General features: G+C 40.0%; 1 protein-coding gene across 14 annotated transcripts in view; it reads right to left on the bottom strand.

Annotated features, from left to right (window-relative positions):
• DST (dystonin) overlaps positions 1 to 16191 on the bottom strand; it is a 450811-nt gene that overhangs the window by 147309 nt on the left and 287311 nt on the right. For 13 of the 14 annotated variants that reach the window (XM_075554951.1, XM_075554950.1, XM_075554962.1 and 10 more), the window contains 5 exons: positions 15836 to 15943; positions 15433 to 15531; positions 4577 to 4705; positions 2118 to 2206; positions 829 to 964 (listed from right to left, as the gene is read on the bottom strand). In XM_075554951.1, the coding sequence (XP_075411066.1) occupies positions 829 to 964; positions 2118 to 2206; positions 4577 to 4705; positions 15433 to 15531; positions 15836 to 15943 (561 nt within the window). Of the gene's footprint in view, positions 1 to 828; positions 965 to 2117; positions 2207 to 4576; positions 4706 to 4806; positions 8121 to 8660; positions 11334 to 15432; positions 15532 to 15835; positions 15944 to 16191 lie in introns of those variants that run through there. The other variant, XM_075554960.1, reaches the window with a different exon arrangement.

Here is a 16191-nt window from a genome sequence, read left to right as displayed (position 1 = left end):
CACTAGAGTCGATGACGTGAGAAAACAGAGCACGTATCTAGAAGGCAAATCATGCTTTCCGCAGTTGGGTGAGATTAGAGTCTACTGACATGGAAAGAGAGTCAAACCCCATGCTATGGATGTTTACAGCATACAGACTTTTAAAAAAGAAATAAAACTAAACAGTCAAAAACTAAGAATCTGAAAAAAATCATTACATACCTCCAAACTACCACATAATTATAGCTACGTATTCCTGGGAGTAAAGGCATCACATATAAACATAACGTTCTGGACACAGAGTATTGAATGCCGGGACACATTCGCTGACATGTAGTATCAGATCTGAAACATTTACATTCAGGCCAACTGATAAGTGACTCCTGATGCCTCTTAAGAAGTTGCTATGGCCTGTCGCCCATACATTCACTGTAACATATGATCGAGGGCAACTCAAGCAAGTGTTCCGGGCATCTCTGTAAGTCAGACAAATGCTACAACAGTCCAAGGCCACCTTCAGAGATGAGTCCACCTTAGAAGATCGCATTTACATGATAACACACCTCAGACAGCAGCGGAAGAGTGGCTTAGAAAGAGAAGCGTTAGACAAATGAATGATTCTTTCTTTCACCATGCAAAGGGTAGTAAGCTGTCACAGAAACTGGTGACCAGCATGTGTAAGATCCATTTAATACACAACACTGGAATCTTTCAAGCACTTACATGAACCCCGTTTGTGATTTGTTTGCTTGTTTTGTCCACGTACAAGACCCATTTCTGGTAGAGCTCCACAACCATGCAACAAAACCAAGGTGTCTGAAAGTTCCTCAAGTTGTCAATAAAGTTTACCTGCTCATCTCCCTTTTCCTCGCCTGAGGTTTGTGCTTCTTGTAGTTGTTTCAGAGATCCACTAAATAACAAATTATAGCCTTCTTGAAGAGCTGCCATTTGGTTTTCCAGTTCATTTCTTTCTTCGTCTGTCATTCTAAAAGAAGCAGAAAGTGTAAAAAGGGCAATTCGAATCTTCCAGTGCTAAAGATGATACATTAAGCTCTGATTAAAAAAAAGAGGACTTGATGCAAAGGGCTTAAGTGGAGAGCAAATGCTTTGAGAATGATGAAGGCAAAGAATGTACGGATGTGCTTTACACAATTGATGTATGTATGGATTGTGATAAGAGTTGTAGGAGTCCCTAATAAAATGTTTAAAAAAAATAAAAGTTCTTTTAAAAAAAAGTTCTGATTTTGCAAAGTGCACAGCCATAACCCAAGAAGCCCGCTGTGATCTTAGAACGATATAATCCAGTAAATCCGCTGTGATCTTAGAACAATATAATCCAGTAAATCCACTGTGATCTTAGAACGATATAATCCAGGAGGCCCTCTGTGATCTTAGAACAATCATACTGCCAGAGAAATGGACTCTGAGAAACTGACTCTCCGACAGAAGGGTGGAAATGGATACACTTGGTAACTCTTTAACACATACAAATGTTCAATATAAAAAATTATTGTTATCTGAGAGAGAAGGGAAAGATCCCCGTTGTTATCTCTAACGTGGAAGGAAAATCCAACAGGAAGGCACTATTCCTCGAACTAATAAGGAGGCCCTCCCCAAGAATCAATCTGACTCCTTAAGGGATAATACAGTCATTCTGGAATATTCACAAAAAGTATGTCCAAATGAGTTTAGAAATGCTTTTCACCTTTCCCTGCGTCACCAGTTAAAATATTCATAGTACTTCGCTGCAAAATGTAAGAGCAAGGTAGAAGAAATCGTGTCACCACGAGTCTCAGCTAAGAAACAAGAACATATTTATGCATTCTGTACCAGAGGTCAGTCTCTGAGAGCACTGCTGAAAACTCAGACTTGGCTTGGAGTCTTGACTCCACCCAGACTAGTTAGTGATCGTTCGCCTGTCTGGCTCTGTCTCAGCAAAATATAGATGGTGTTCACATTGCAGGGCTGTGGGAAAGCCTAACAGAGGGTACGTATTTACGAGATTACATTAATAACTAAAGTGTAATTACACTCAAGTTTAACTAAAAGGCTCCATTAAAGTTGGCGATCTTCTGCTTTGCTCAGTGTTTTGAACACTGCTCCCGTGCTGCGAATGGGACTCACACCACCATACACACCTGTCACCATGTTTAGCCAGAAACACCTGCAAGGCTTGAAGGGCTTCTGATATTTGTTCCTTCTTTATTGTGATCTCTTCGCTGGTAATCTAGAAGGTAGAGAAATTACATCAAACTTTTCCCCCACAAGACTGAACGGCAATATTTAAAAATGAATCAAGTGGAAAGTCTACTTTCTAGGTGACTGAAGTCAATAGACACTACATTATCCGTGTACAGGGCTGGGTAAATTTTCCTACGATGCATGATCTTGGAAAGCCCACTCTACCCATCTGAACTGCCATTATTTTCACGAGGAAATATTACAATGTGCTTGCACTTGTCCCAGTCCAACAGTGGAGCACAGGTTGCCTCAATTCATCAGCTGGTTGTAGTTTCAATACTAGTCCAAGGTCATCCTTGTACATTTTCGTACTAAACAATGAGACATGAAGTGCAGCACTCCACCTTCCATCCCCGTAAGGCCTGCGTGCAATGCTCCTTTGAACCAGTCTCAGCAAAGTGGAAGTATTTAACTCTCAGTCTAAACCATTCCTCCTGCAGCGGCCAAAGGAAGCATGAGGTTGCGGCACTTTCTCCTAGTCTCTCGTTGTATTACTTGAGAATAATTGGAAACTAATGCCCACTCTTTGAGAACAGGAATGACAATGATGGACCAATGACATGGTGCATGCACTTTCCCATGTATTTTACCTAAAGTTTGTTTTTCATAGGTATAGGTAATCAGGAAGCCTTACTGATTCCTGATTTATTATTCACATCAAATTCTCCTAATTTTCCTTTAAGAGAGAGATCCACCCACTGACTTCAAATCTATTCAAAGTCACAAAGACCAATATAGGGTTCCCCAAGCTGTAAACCTTTATGAGGGTGGAGCACCTCGTTGTTCTCCAAAAAACTATAAAGTATATGTACTAGACCTCAAACTGGGAGAAAGACAAGGCTTTCTACTCCTATACTGTAGAGATTTACAATTCTACTCTGCCCTATAGGGTTCCTATGGTCAGAAATGATAAATGGCAGTTGCACGAGGTACAAAACTAATCTTCTAATGCAGCGGTTCTCAGCCCGTGGGTCGCGACCCCTTTGGGGGTTCAAACGACCCTTCACAAGGGTCAGCTGATTCATAACAGGAGACAAATTAGTTATGTAGTAGCAACGAAAATATTTTTCTGGTTGGGGTCACAACATGAGGAACTGTATTGATGGGATGCAGCATTAGGAAGGTTGAGGACCACTGTGAATGGATTTTAGAATTTCATACAACTAGAAAATGAGAAAATATCAAAAGGTTCCTAGTCCATGTTTCCCAGAAAAAAAAGTTGTTCTTTTAAAAGGGGCATAGAATTTTAAGCTATATATCTACAATTACTTTGAAGATCAATTAGTTTTCATTAAAATGCAATTGATGCCCAACATAATTACATTAGTTTCTAAAATTTAATGTAAAACTGTGAGCTAAGTTTTATTTCCACTGAATAACTTTCAAATATATGCCATGGTATATAACTCTCTCAGAGGCATATTTTTCTCATAGAGGCAAAATTATGTAAGACACTGAAAATTTTCCCTACTTAATAAATTCAAGAATTTAACTGATTATAAGTGAATCATTCACAATCAAATGCTTAGCTAAGAATGGGAATTAAATATTGAGAGGGGAGTGTCTAACATTTCCAAATGTAACAACGAGCAAGAGAGGATTATGTAGGGGCAGTTTGGTCTTGGTTTTTTTAATGGTACCTGTCTTAGTGTACAATCATTTTAAAACCATACAATAGAACTCCTGATGCTATCACTAAGGGCAGCAATCCCAGAATTCATATTTTATCTACCAATGTACCAAGAACTTCAAGTGGTCCAGCCCAAGAGTCCATGGAGCACTAGAACATCCCACAAATTGCAGCAATTTACCTCTAGCTAGGTAACTGCAGTGTATGAGACGAAACCGTTTACTGAGGAAAGAGACTCCACCTAGCAATGCCAGTGCTTCACTGTAGAAAGTCTCTTTATGAAGCAGAGAAGAGCCCGGAAAGCACAGTGAAGCTCATGCTAAAAACCACAAACACCCTAATTTTAATCTGCATTTTTCTTAAAACACTATGTTACAATTGTGAGAACGAGACAGCATAGCTTCATCTTTATGTGAGGACCCGGATGTACTCTGGGCACAGAACAGGAAGACTCAGTTCTTTCTCATTTCTCATCATTCCAGTCAGGAAGCCAATGGAACTATTTGAAGTGATACACTTGTCTGTCCACCTTAGAGCTCAGGCTGTGGAGTCACGTGCCCCTCTAGACTGATACTAGCTTTGCTTCCTTGGGCAAGTTACTTATGCGCACGGACCCCCATTACCTACAAGGATGAGGGAAATGAATAACTAACTCATATCGTAATAGTTAGATTCTATCAATTCAGTAAATTCCAGCTATTGTTAAGGCAGGACCTCAGTGAATACCTTTTGCTTAGAGAAGAGAGATTTCTCAGCCTTCTCTCCATCTCTCAAAGGCTTGCTGATATTTGATACCCATTTCTGTAGTTCTCTGGCTTTTCCAACATGCTCTTTCTTTTCCTCGTCCAGTGACTTCTGACAGGTGTGCGTGACAAAAAAAGATATGCCGTGGTAAATGACCGCTCCCAGAAAACAAGAACGGGAAGATATTCTTTTCATCACACAGATGACAAAACATTTTATTCGTTTTACTTAGCCGTGCTTATCATGTTGCATAGCAGACATACTTCCAGGATGCGCATAGTGAAAAAGAAAACTGAGACCTTCTTTACTGATGGGTCTACACCTCCCAGCTGTTCCATCAACTTGACAAGTAAACAGACTCAACTTTATTCATGAGGCATCAGAAGATCTCTGGATTGCTGCCTTTGCATTAGCATTACAATCGTGATTGTCCTGAGGAAGTCCTAGACAATGGCAAGCTGAATGCACACGGAATGTCTACACACAGAAAAATTATACAGAGTGATCAAAAAAACCCACCGTTCCCCCTCCTCCAGCATACAATACACTTATGTTGATTATTCATGCCAACGTCTTAACTAGAAATGAGAGCTTCAGGTAAACATTTTCATATGCAAAGGGGTTTACTTTATACAGAAAGACTTCAAAACTTTTCCATTTTCGAGGCAATCTGAAACACTGAAAGCCTTACAAAGAAAGGAACAAATTAGCATTTTCCTCTTCAATTCTATGGTGTTTGGGGAAGTCCTCTTTCGGTGAGAGCAATGAACAGATACCATCTGATAAGTGAGGCGGCTGGACCTACTCAGAAGTGGTGAGAGCTCTGAAGAAATGATGCTACAGATTTGGTGGAGTTCTTCAGCCTTATCTCGTAATCCAAGTAAGACTTCTCAGTGTAGTGTGGGTTAAGATTTTTTAAAAAAAAGAATCTCAAAGCTAAATGGGACCATTTAGAGCAGTTAATCTTCTGCTACATTTTATGTTTTAATAATTTAAAAAATAATTAAAAATTATTTTTATATAATTTTTCAAATAATTAAAAATTATTTTCTTTTTGTAGCACTTAGATATTTCCTGTCCTCAAGAAACAGTATTTGGAGGATGTTACACAAATCACATACCCCACGATCAGCAGCTGAAACCATGAGCTGCTCCACAGGAGAAAGATGGGACTTCCTATTCCCGCAGAGTTATGGTCTCAGAAACTAACAGGGGCCGTTCTCCCCTCTCCTACAGGGTCACTACGAGTCACAACTGACTCCATGGCAGTGGGTCTTGAGTTTGGCCACAACTCACTGTATCAAATGAGTTGATCAATGCAATGACGGTTTTGATAGAGTCCATAACTACACAGTATCATTGTTGTGTGTGTAAAGTTACTTGCGTAACAGGATTGTTACCTTATCGTGAAGAATATTACCTGCCCACCCACAGCCAAGAGGTCGATTATAAGTCATAATGACCATACAGGACAATGTAGAACTGCTCTTTAGGCTTTCCTAGGCTGTAAATCTTTATAGGGATAGAAATTCTCGTCTTTCTCCCTCTGAGTAGCTGTTGGGATTGAACTGCTGACTTTGTGGTTAAACAGGCCCAGCGTGTAACCCATAACACTACAAAAGCTTCTTCATGAAGAATAGTAGAGGCTAGAAATTCCTGTCATCAAAGGTTCAGACACTTCTAAGAGTTTCAGCCCCGTGTGGAAGTCAAAATCAGCCTTTTCTAAGGCTTCTTTGTATGTCAATTTTCTTTTCGTTTGGGGACATATTATATTTCTGGTGTAAGACTTTTGATCTTTGAGTTTCATCGCAATGGAGGCATCTATAACACCTACTTGGAGAGCCTCTTCAATCGACAACCGGGAGTGAACCTGTGGTTGGATCAGCCCCCCCGTCAAGAACTGAAATTCCAAGCATCGGATGCCCATATCCTTACTTATGATGTTTGCATTCACAGCTTCCACCACGGACATCATTTTGCTAGTGACTGGATGGCTAATGCCTGTGATTACTAATTCACACTGTCGCAGCTGCTGAGCAAACCCCTCATCGACTAGGCCTCTGTGCAGAGCTTCGGCCACCCGGTGCTTTTGGCCAGTAAGCGGGTCAATTATGCCCCCTGTACTGACTTGTGCTTCAAGACATCTGAGAGCTGTCATGCGGTCAACCAGATTTCGACGGGAGGCCTTCAGTACAGAGATCCTTTCCCCACTTGCCGTCAGCCAATACCCTGCAATAGGACTGTGCACATCCTTCTTGGGAACTACGCGGCTCATCAAAGAATCAGCAAGTTCTGTCAGTGTGATGAGGCCATCCTGATACTTTTTCACGGCGGCTTTGTCAAGTACTCCCTGATCTATAGCGTCGTTAATATTGAACTGTAATCCTGTTTTAGTGTCAGTCAGCATATGAGAGGGATGTCCGTAGGACTCAAAGAATGTGGCTTCCTTCCACTGATATTGCTGCCCTGAAAGTTCAAGATACGTCATTTTGTCTATTAGGTCTCTCTGGAATGCCTCATACGCAGTCAGTTCTGCTCCTGTCTTAATATCTACGACAGAAATTTTATGAGTTTTCTCTACACTGAGATTGGAAATGTTCCTCTCTCCAAAGGGAAACAGAAAGCACTGGCATTCGACATCAAATACGCACATCCGCAGTAGCTCCGAGTAATACAGAGCTTGCTTGCTATTAGGGTTAGGAAAAACTCTTGTGTTGCTTGACGGCTCGTGTAAAAATTGTAAAATGGCATTATTCAACAGGCCCAGCTGCAGAGCACCTTCCGCGGGAACTCGGATGCCTCTCACGGGGTCAATGATGCCCCCACTGGCAATCTGGGCCTCCAGGATATGCTTGCCCTTCTGTCTGTCAAGCATCCGGTTTTCCATAGCTTGAAACACTGACAAGACCTTAGAGGAATATGCATAACCCAGGGCTGCTTTCTCTGCCTCAAGGAGCCTAATTTTGAATTCAGGATCAACCACCCCTATAAGGACCGCATCGTCCACAGAGTATGTCTGACCTGAAATGGGATCAATTATAAACCCTGTTGCAGCCTGAGCTTCTAAAAATGCCAGGGCCATCATTTTGTCAATGATTAATTTCTTGGCTGCCGAGGTGAATGACATCTTCTCTTTGGTGGACTCTAGGTAAAGCCCTGCGATTGAGGTGGCTTTTGTCAGAAACCTGCTAAGAGTTTTCTGAACATCTTCAACAGTCTTAAGACCAAGTCGCAACTGTTCGATCGTTCTCATGTCCAGAAGCTTGGCTTCAAGCAACTGCCTAGCAGTCACAGTGTGCTGGAGCCCCTGAAATTGAAATTCGTCATCCCTCACTGAGCACGCATGATCTCCATCAAAGTTCTGAAAAGTCTCTGGTTCTAAGCCTTTCTTAAGGAAATCTCTCTTGGCTCCACCAGACGATCTGGACCCATCAAACATCCAGTCTTCAGTACTGACACCTGGGTTCTTTTCTTGGTTTAGAGCTGTGGCCTCCGCATGCATATCATACTGCTTGCTCTTAGCTATCTGCAAGGGGAATTTATAAGACGTTAAAAGTCACCGCAATGACAGGATGCCAACTTACACCTGCTCACTTCACACATAGTTCCTCTAATAACAAAGGTGATAAAGGATAAGAAAAAAGCCAAACCTAGGAGAGTTCAGAAGTAAATAATCTTATTCTGAGAAGCTAAAGCTTACTTTAGATAACAAAAATATTCAAGTGGTGTGTGTTAAAAAGATAAAATTCAGCCACAGAACAGATTAGAAATTAACTAATTGGTTCAGCCACTTTTTTGTGGCCATGTTTTTCTGACTATAAATTTCGACAGATGTAACAGAGCATCTGTGACATCTATGCATTTACTCTCAAACATTTAAAATTTAAATGAGAATAATGTATCGTCGTCAAATAAGGTAATAAAAAGCATACGGTATTTTTTCCCTGTCAGAATTATAGCCAGATACACTCAAGACAGATTTCTAAAAGTTAGTCTAGGAGTACTAAGTACAAAAAGATGAAAGAAAACGGAGGTAGGTGGTAAGCACTGAAAACACATAATATACCTCTAACGGTGTCAAAAGCTTCACCAATTCCATTTCGCACTTGTCATCTTGATACCTAACAGGTGGTCTGGAATTGTGCGGGGCTTGCCCTCTTATCTTCTCTATTTCTGATAATCCTGTCATGGTATTTTTTTCATCAAAAGTTATCTGTAATTCGGTGCTTGTTTGAGAAAAATACTCAGAGTAACACTGCTGGCCTTTCTGGACCTCGGCTGGCATTGGATCAAGAACCTGATGTTGCCATTTTCCTTCCACCTGCTGGGGTTCTTGGGTCCATCTCAGCAGAGAGGACCTGGTGCCCGGGTGAAGCTGCCCTGTGGGCCTGGAGCAGAGCTCTCCAGGGTGCTGACACTCCTTCACCACGGTCAGCTCAAACTCGGGTTTGAAGGTACAGTTGGGGGTGGTGTTATTTTTCTGGATGTCACACTGCAGCAACATTAATTGATGCTCATGCTCCTTGATCTGTTGGTCCATTTTCTGCTTCAGGCTTTCCACCTCACGTTTCCGGGCTATCAGCTCATCCTCTAGTTTCCGGCATTTTTGGTAATGATTGGCTTCCACGTTCTGCCCTTTGTGCATCTGCTCACGGTATTGTTGAAGCTGCCTTTCGAGCTCTTTAATACTGCTTTCACAAACCTTCGCATTCTCCTGAGCTCTGCAGTTCTCTTGCTGGAGAGACGCAAAGTCGAGTTTAATGCAGGAAATGTCATTTTCAGTGACGACTTTGGAACCCATTAATTTTTCCATCTTTTTCCGAAACTCCTCGGCTGAGCGCTTGAATTTGTCGGATTCTTCCTGAAAGAGGACCATCCTTCTGTGCGTCGTCTGCTCTTCGATGGTCTTCAAGTGCAGCTCGTTTTGTACCTGTTTCAACCTGTTACTTAACTCTTGCACTTGGGCTTCCTGTAGCTGCGTTTTCTGCTCGCCCAGCCGCTTTTCCTCCTTGGACGCACGCAGCTCCGCATTCAGATTCCTAACCTCTTTCGTGGTGTTCTGTATGATGATGTTCTGCTGCTCGCACTTGTTCTTAAATTCACTTACTAAACTCTGACTTTTGGCCAGGTCGTCTTCCAGGCACTTGATTTTCCTGTGGAAATCCTGTTCTGTTTTTGTCTGGTTGTGCAAGTGTTCATTTGTGTTGCGTAGCTGCTCTTTAAACCCATCGGCCTGGGCTTTCAGCGTTTCACACCGTTGCTGGATAGCTTGCTTCTCTAAAACTACATTTCTTGATTCAGCCTGAATTCTCTGCATCATTAATTTGGTGTCCTGGTTCTTCCTAGTAAGCTCGTCCACTTTCTGCTTGAGCAGGTCGGCGCACTCACTGCTCTTCTCCAAGTCTTCATTAAGCTTTCGGATTCTGTCTCTGTTCTCTTTCTCAGCTTTAATATTTTGAAGCAGCTGCTCGTGGCTTTTCTCAAACTGTTCTTTCAGAAGGTCTGATTTTCTCTGGCACCGTCGTGCTCGCTCATTGGAAGAGTCCTTCTCATCCTGAAAAGAACCGATTTGTGAATTTAGCTGCTGCATGTTCCTCTCGGTGATGGCGTGCGACCTCGTGATCCTGTCTACTTCTCTTTGCAGTTTATCCTTTTCCTGATGGAGAGATTCTAATTCTACCTGATAACTGTGCTTTATTTTCTTAAGATCATTAGCTTCTTGCATGACCTCTTCAGCTTTGTCGGTGGTTTGACTCAACTGCCTCGTGAGCTCTCGGAGGCGCTGAGAATACTCCTGCTCTGCCTGACCCTTCCTTTCCAACTCCAGTTTCAGGCACGTTAGGGAATTGTTGGTTTCATCCAGTTTCTCTTTCAGCAGACGAGCCTTTTCCTCAGATGACGTCTTCTCCAGCTGGAGGGCGTCCAGTTCGTACTTCAGCTCTCTCATGTCCTTCTCAGCCTTTCTGTTGGCCACCATTAGTTCATCCACCTGCTGCCGGAGTTCTTCTGCTTTCTGTCTGCCATGCTCTGTCTGGAGGCCTGCACAGGTGGGCGGTGTACTTTCTCTACATGAATACTGGATTTCTGTGATTTTTCTTCTGGCTTCCAATTCAATTTTCTGCTTTTCCCTCAATTGTTTTTCTGCTATCTGCTTTTGAAAGGTCAGGTCTTTTTCCATCTGCTTCACCAGCTTCAAGAGCTCTTCCTCTTTGTCTTTCTTCCTTTTTAATTCATCTATTAACTTGGTTTTCTGTTGCTCCAAGTCATTGAGACTTGAATCTTTCCTCTTAAGATGGTCTTCCAGGGTTCTCCTGGTAAAAGTGTTTTCCTGTAACTGATTCCGGAAGTTGAGGAGGTTTTCTTCCACAGCCGCTCTTTTGGCCTCTGCCTCCATCGTGAGCTGCCTCACCCGCTCCAGCTCCCGCTCCGCAGCTTCCTTCTCTCTCACGCTGGTCTCCAGCTCCCTGCGGTACTTCTGGGCTTCGCTCTCAGCTCTTCTCTTCTGCAGAGCAATGTCTTCTACGTTTCTCTGCTGCTTTCTCAGTTCATTCTCTGCAGCCTCCTTGACCTTGGGAAGTTCCTCCTCCACTCGGGACTTTTGTTTCTTTAGCTCAGCTATCATTTTTTCCAATTCACTTATCTTTCCTGTAAGTTTGCTATTCTCAATCACTGTTGCCTTCTGACGCTGAAGCAGATCTGAGTATGCCCCATGTTCAGAAGTCTCCTTACACCTTTTAATCTATAAGAGATGTCATGAAAATGTCAAACCCGTTCTATTCAATTTCATCTTACAAAATCTGAAGCAGTTTATGAAATTACTTACAAAGCCGTGTGAAACCCAAAGCAGAGCAAGCACTAGCATGACCATGACCATGACCATCACCACCACCACCACCACGAGCAAGATTCAGAAAGTCAGCAGAATACAAAAACAAAAAACATTCATGGCAGGTTTTTTGAAACGTAGAATCTTTTTTGGTCTCTTGGGAATAATTTTATTAAACATGTGTTTAATAAACAAGATCAAGATGTGACAGCAAAAAGAGACCTTTCAACGCACACAGCACGAACCAAACCTTTCCTGAAGGAAGGAACTGTGGGACACACTCACAGAATGGGTTCGTAACAAAGCAGAAACAAAACCTCTCACCGTGGTGCTTTGTATTTGTTCTCGTGCATCACTTAATTCTATAAGAAGAGTATCCCATTTGCAGGACTGCACGACACTGAAGAATTTAGTTTTCAGTGTCTGGACCAGCAAAATGAAAGATAATATTTATGCTCCACTGCTTTATGGCTAAAGAAACAAAATACATAACTTTGGAAAAGAGAGCCAAATCATAAAAGAGAAAGGGGAAATATTCGTGAACACTTATAATTTTTAAGTCAACTCTTTACTTGCTTATAGTTGCCATATCATGACCACCTTAGTAACGAGAATTGCTAGTGCAAAGGCAGCGACAGTCCCTATCGTTTTGAAAAGATGAGTTTCTTGTACATACTCACAGACTGTGTTGTTAATGACATGTCTCATGAATCCACCTGGACAAGTACCTTACGACACTCAGTAAGTAAAAATTCTCATTAAATGCTTTATCAAATAAACTTAGGATCTGAGACCTAATATAGAGACATATTATAAGATTTTTTTTTTCTCCAACGATGACAGAATAGAACTCAGCTGGGAGGAATACTCATTAGTCTGTCTACAGAACTATAGGATCATGGTTAGGTTTTTTTTAATTTGTTGAAAATTAATTCTTCTTTATTAATACCAAAATGCTTTATTTGCACACGATCAACTCATCACATTAGAAACAATTTAAAAAGAAGAGACATTCTTCTGGGCAGCAGTATTTTTTCCTCCTCTAAGAAGCTTCGTAGCATTTTCAAATTGTAATGCCTATTATGCTTCATAAATCTTATTTGGCTCCCTCTAATTGAGACCTGATAAGCTGGAGAAGAATTTCAGCTGTTCTCTTTGCTGGCCTAAATATGGTTTTACCAAGAATTCATCTAGAAACAAATTTCATCACGCACCGAATCACTCACCATCATAAAGTCAGTTCTGACTTAAAGCAAAATCTTATCACAGTCTACTTATTTTATTATCAGGGCCACCTCTTAGTGACGCTGAAGCACTTTACCCATTTAATTACCAAAATTTCAATATTTTAAAACTAGGTGATTTCTATGAGGGCCTTATGGCTAAGATTTTTAAAGCATTTTTAAAATTTAACATTTTCTAATAGGCTGTGTGTGTGCCTGTATTTTTTATTGTTCATAGTCCTAGGTTAAAAATTGCACACACACGTATGATTATGGGAGCAGTTAGCCTCATCTTTCTCCCAAGGAGCAGTTGGTAGGTTTGAATCACCAACCTTGCAGTTAGCCATCCACTGTTTACCCAACAGTGTCACCAGATTGACAGCACTGGACACCTTGCAGAGGGTAAGTATGAGTCAGGATCAACTCGATGGCAGTGTGCATGTGAGTGTGTGTGTGTATGTGTGTGTGTGCGTGCGTGCGTGTGTGTGTGTGTCTGTGTTTGTGTTCAGTTAAGACAATATAGAACTGCACCTTTAGGTTTCTGAGGCCGTAAATTTTTCTGGAAGCAAAAAGCCTCAACTTATTTTGCGGTTCGCAGTCTAATGCTAATACGTATACATATATATAGAGAGATGCAAATATATATGCATACATATATATGTGGGAGAGGAAGCTTCAAAAAGTTCACATAAAATGAAATTAAGAGATAAGGGAATACTTTCATGAACCTTTTGAAACCCCCTCATATATATTACATAGAAAAAAATTCTCTTGTTGAACCCTCATTCAAGAGTGACTTCAGTGATTTATTACACAGAATAACCTGGGTGATTTTAGAAAATACTAAGAGAAACACTGGACATAAGTCAGTCCTGCTGCTTGACTTGCTTCCCTGTAGATGTCAAGCTTCTTTCCCATAGGGATAACTTCTCCAGGTTTTCTCTACGTGTCCCCCACAGAAACGGACTCTCCTTTTAAATCTCTACAATTAATCTTTAATGTAGTATGTTCTCAATAGACACTACAGAATCTCATTATCATTTCTTCTATCAATTAACATACTCTACTCATGGGTCTCTAATTTTAGATTACCTTTTGAGTTCAATTTGCATCCTTTATGATTTCACATGGTTATTCTGAACATTCTAATCTCCACCAAGTTTCCTCATAGGGCATCTTCCAAAACTCAATTCAAGAAAAACTAGTCTTGAATCAGAAAGCTGAGCTAAATATCTTTCACAAGACATTCCATTTATCGTTTCCTTAGGTGGTACATTTTACATCTGGATTGTTTTATTTTTTTTAAATATACTTTTCATCTAATTTCAAAAGTCTACTTCTTTACATGTTCTTTCATAAACTATCCTGTCATGATTTTTAATTCACTATAAATCTTTGGCATTTAAAAGAAGAGAAGCATGATTTACACATATTTCAGGTCTTTTGAGATAATTTTGTTTCTACCAGCTTCTAGCATTTAACCTCATTAAATAAAATAAGCAATGTGGCTTATTTTAAAATACAATCAGATATACACTATGACAAAGGAAAGAGATTTACATGAATTCATTTTACATTTAATCACTAAACATATAATTAAGATATTTTTCTAAAATAGCATGTTCCTTCATAAATGAGACAGATATCCTTGATTAGGGTGGTCACCAATATTCTTGTTTCCTTCCTTTGTGAGCCCAAAGGAAGCTGATTAAAAGGACTTGCAAAGAGCTATTATTAGTGTTTGGTTGCTGAAAAATGTTAACTCTGAACAGACTAAAATAGTTTACAAAAGCAATCACAGTTTTAGAACCCAAGAAAGTAAGACTTAATAAAAATTTGCTACTGTTTTGATTCTTCCACTATAAGAACAGAATTATACTAAATTTAATTATCTTTACAATTCCAACAATATTCCAATTTAAAATGGTTAATGCCCCATGGTTTACTTAATTTAGAATCTTACTATTTTTGTCTGTTCTGAAGTAAAAAATAAGCATTCAAAGGATCAAGCACAGCATACTCCCTTAAAGACAGAATATAGTAGGATTTTACAGCATTATATAAGTACTTTCTAATTATCTCTACTTCAATATAAAAATAAAATTTGAAATGTGCTAAGGTTGTCCTCCAAATTAAAATAATCACTCAAAGGAATTTCAATTTACATATCATATATTTTGGGCAAAAATGTAAACTAGTCCTAAATAAAAAACAAACATAAAAATCCCAGATTCTCAAAAAATAGCATTGTCCTATACAAACACCTACTACTTCTAAATCAATTATTTTCAAGATTTAACTCTTAAAGCTGTGAATGAATATAAATATGTATAAACCAAACAATTTTCCAGTGTCTCTAGAGGCATCATAATAGCATTAAGTATAAATTATACTTCAAAGAATAGATGCTGAAAAAATCTGATTAAGTTCTGCCAACATTTTATATAATTTAAATATAACCATCCAATTCAGACATGAACCTAATCGTACTAGAGTGCTAAAATTAAAATTAGTCTTTTAGAGGACCTTTAAGAACAAAAGCGAAAAAAGCGGGCTTCTACTCTTTTCACTCTAATTTTATAACTTAAGAATTACTTGTATATCAGCAATGTAAATTTAACATGAAACATTTTTTTCCTTAATTTCTCAAACCATCCTGTAGGGGACTTCAAAAAGTTCATGAAAAACTTCCATTATCTTTTAATGGCAGTTTCCACAATTTTTTCCATAGTTTCTGCACATGAGTATTTAGCTCAATTGTTAACTAGCTGTTCCTAGTTAATGGTTACCTCTTCTTCCTCCAACCTCTTTAACGAATCACCAGCAAATTTAATGTATTGTGTCATGAGGGTGACCAGAGCAGTATACCGGGTCCTAAGGTCCATGAACTGCAAGTTAAACAGACAAACAAAAGGACATCATTTCCAGCTGGCCTGAGGAGTTCAATGAACTTTGAGCAATCATTACAGCAACCGCTAGGCTGCATGCCAGGGCTCAGTTACACATGCTGACCGAGCTGAGTTTATCACTGCTCTGCAAGCCTTAAAGTGACAATATCTTTTCAATGTAATCAAGAAGTACCTAGACTTCCTTTGCTGTCCTTAATAAAGGTTGTAAAGGGGCTCTCCCCCTCCAGATCCCCATTCCTTCCCATTCGTCTCTCCACCTGCCAACCCCTCGGACTTTTATTACCTCTTGAGTAATAAGATCTGCTGAGCTCGGCATTCTTCGGCGCTTCACTGGGGATTTCTGTTGTGAATCGACCATGGCTCGGTAAGTCATTGTGTGCAATTCATAGTCCTGTGTAAAGGCGTTAATAAGATTCATTTAATGCAAGAAAAGCACAAAAACTTAGTTCTATGGTGATTCAGCACAGAGAAGTGACACTAGTCTGGTTTCACTGGAGTGCATCATTTTTTGTTTTTTAATAAATATTGCATAACTGCTTCTTGAGGAATCTACCCAGTGCTGGAAATGTTTCCAAGGTGGTGATAAAAAAAGAAATATACAGAGTCGAAAAAGTTTCCGAATTTATTTGGAAGCTCATG

Source organism: Tenrec ecaudatus, chromosome 7, assembly GCF_050624435.1.
Source record: "Tenrec ecaudatus isolate mTenEca1 chromosome 7, mTenEca1.hap1, whole genome shotgun sequence".
Lineage (NCBI taxonomy): Eukaryota > Metazoa > Chordata > Mammalia > Afrosoricida > Tenrecidae > Tenrec > Tenrec ecaudatus.
Note: the sequence above shows the minus strand (reverse complement) of the source record. Positions and strands in the feature narration are given on the sequence as shown.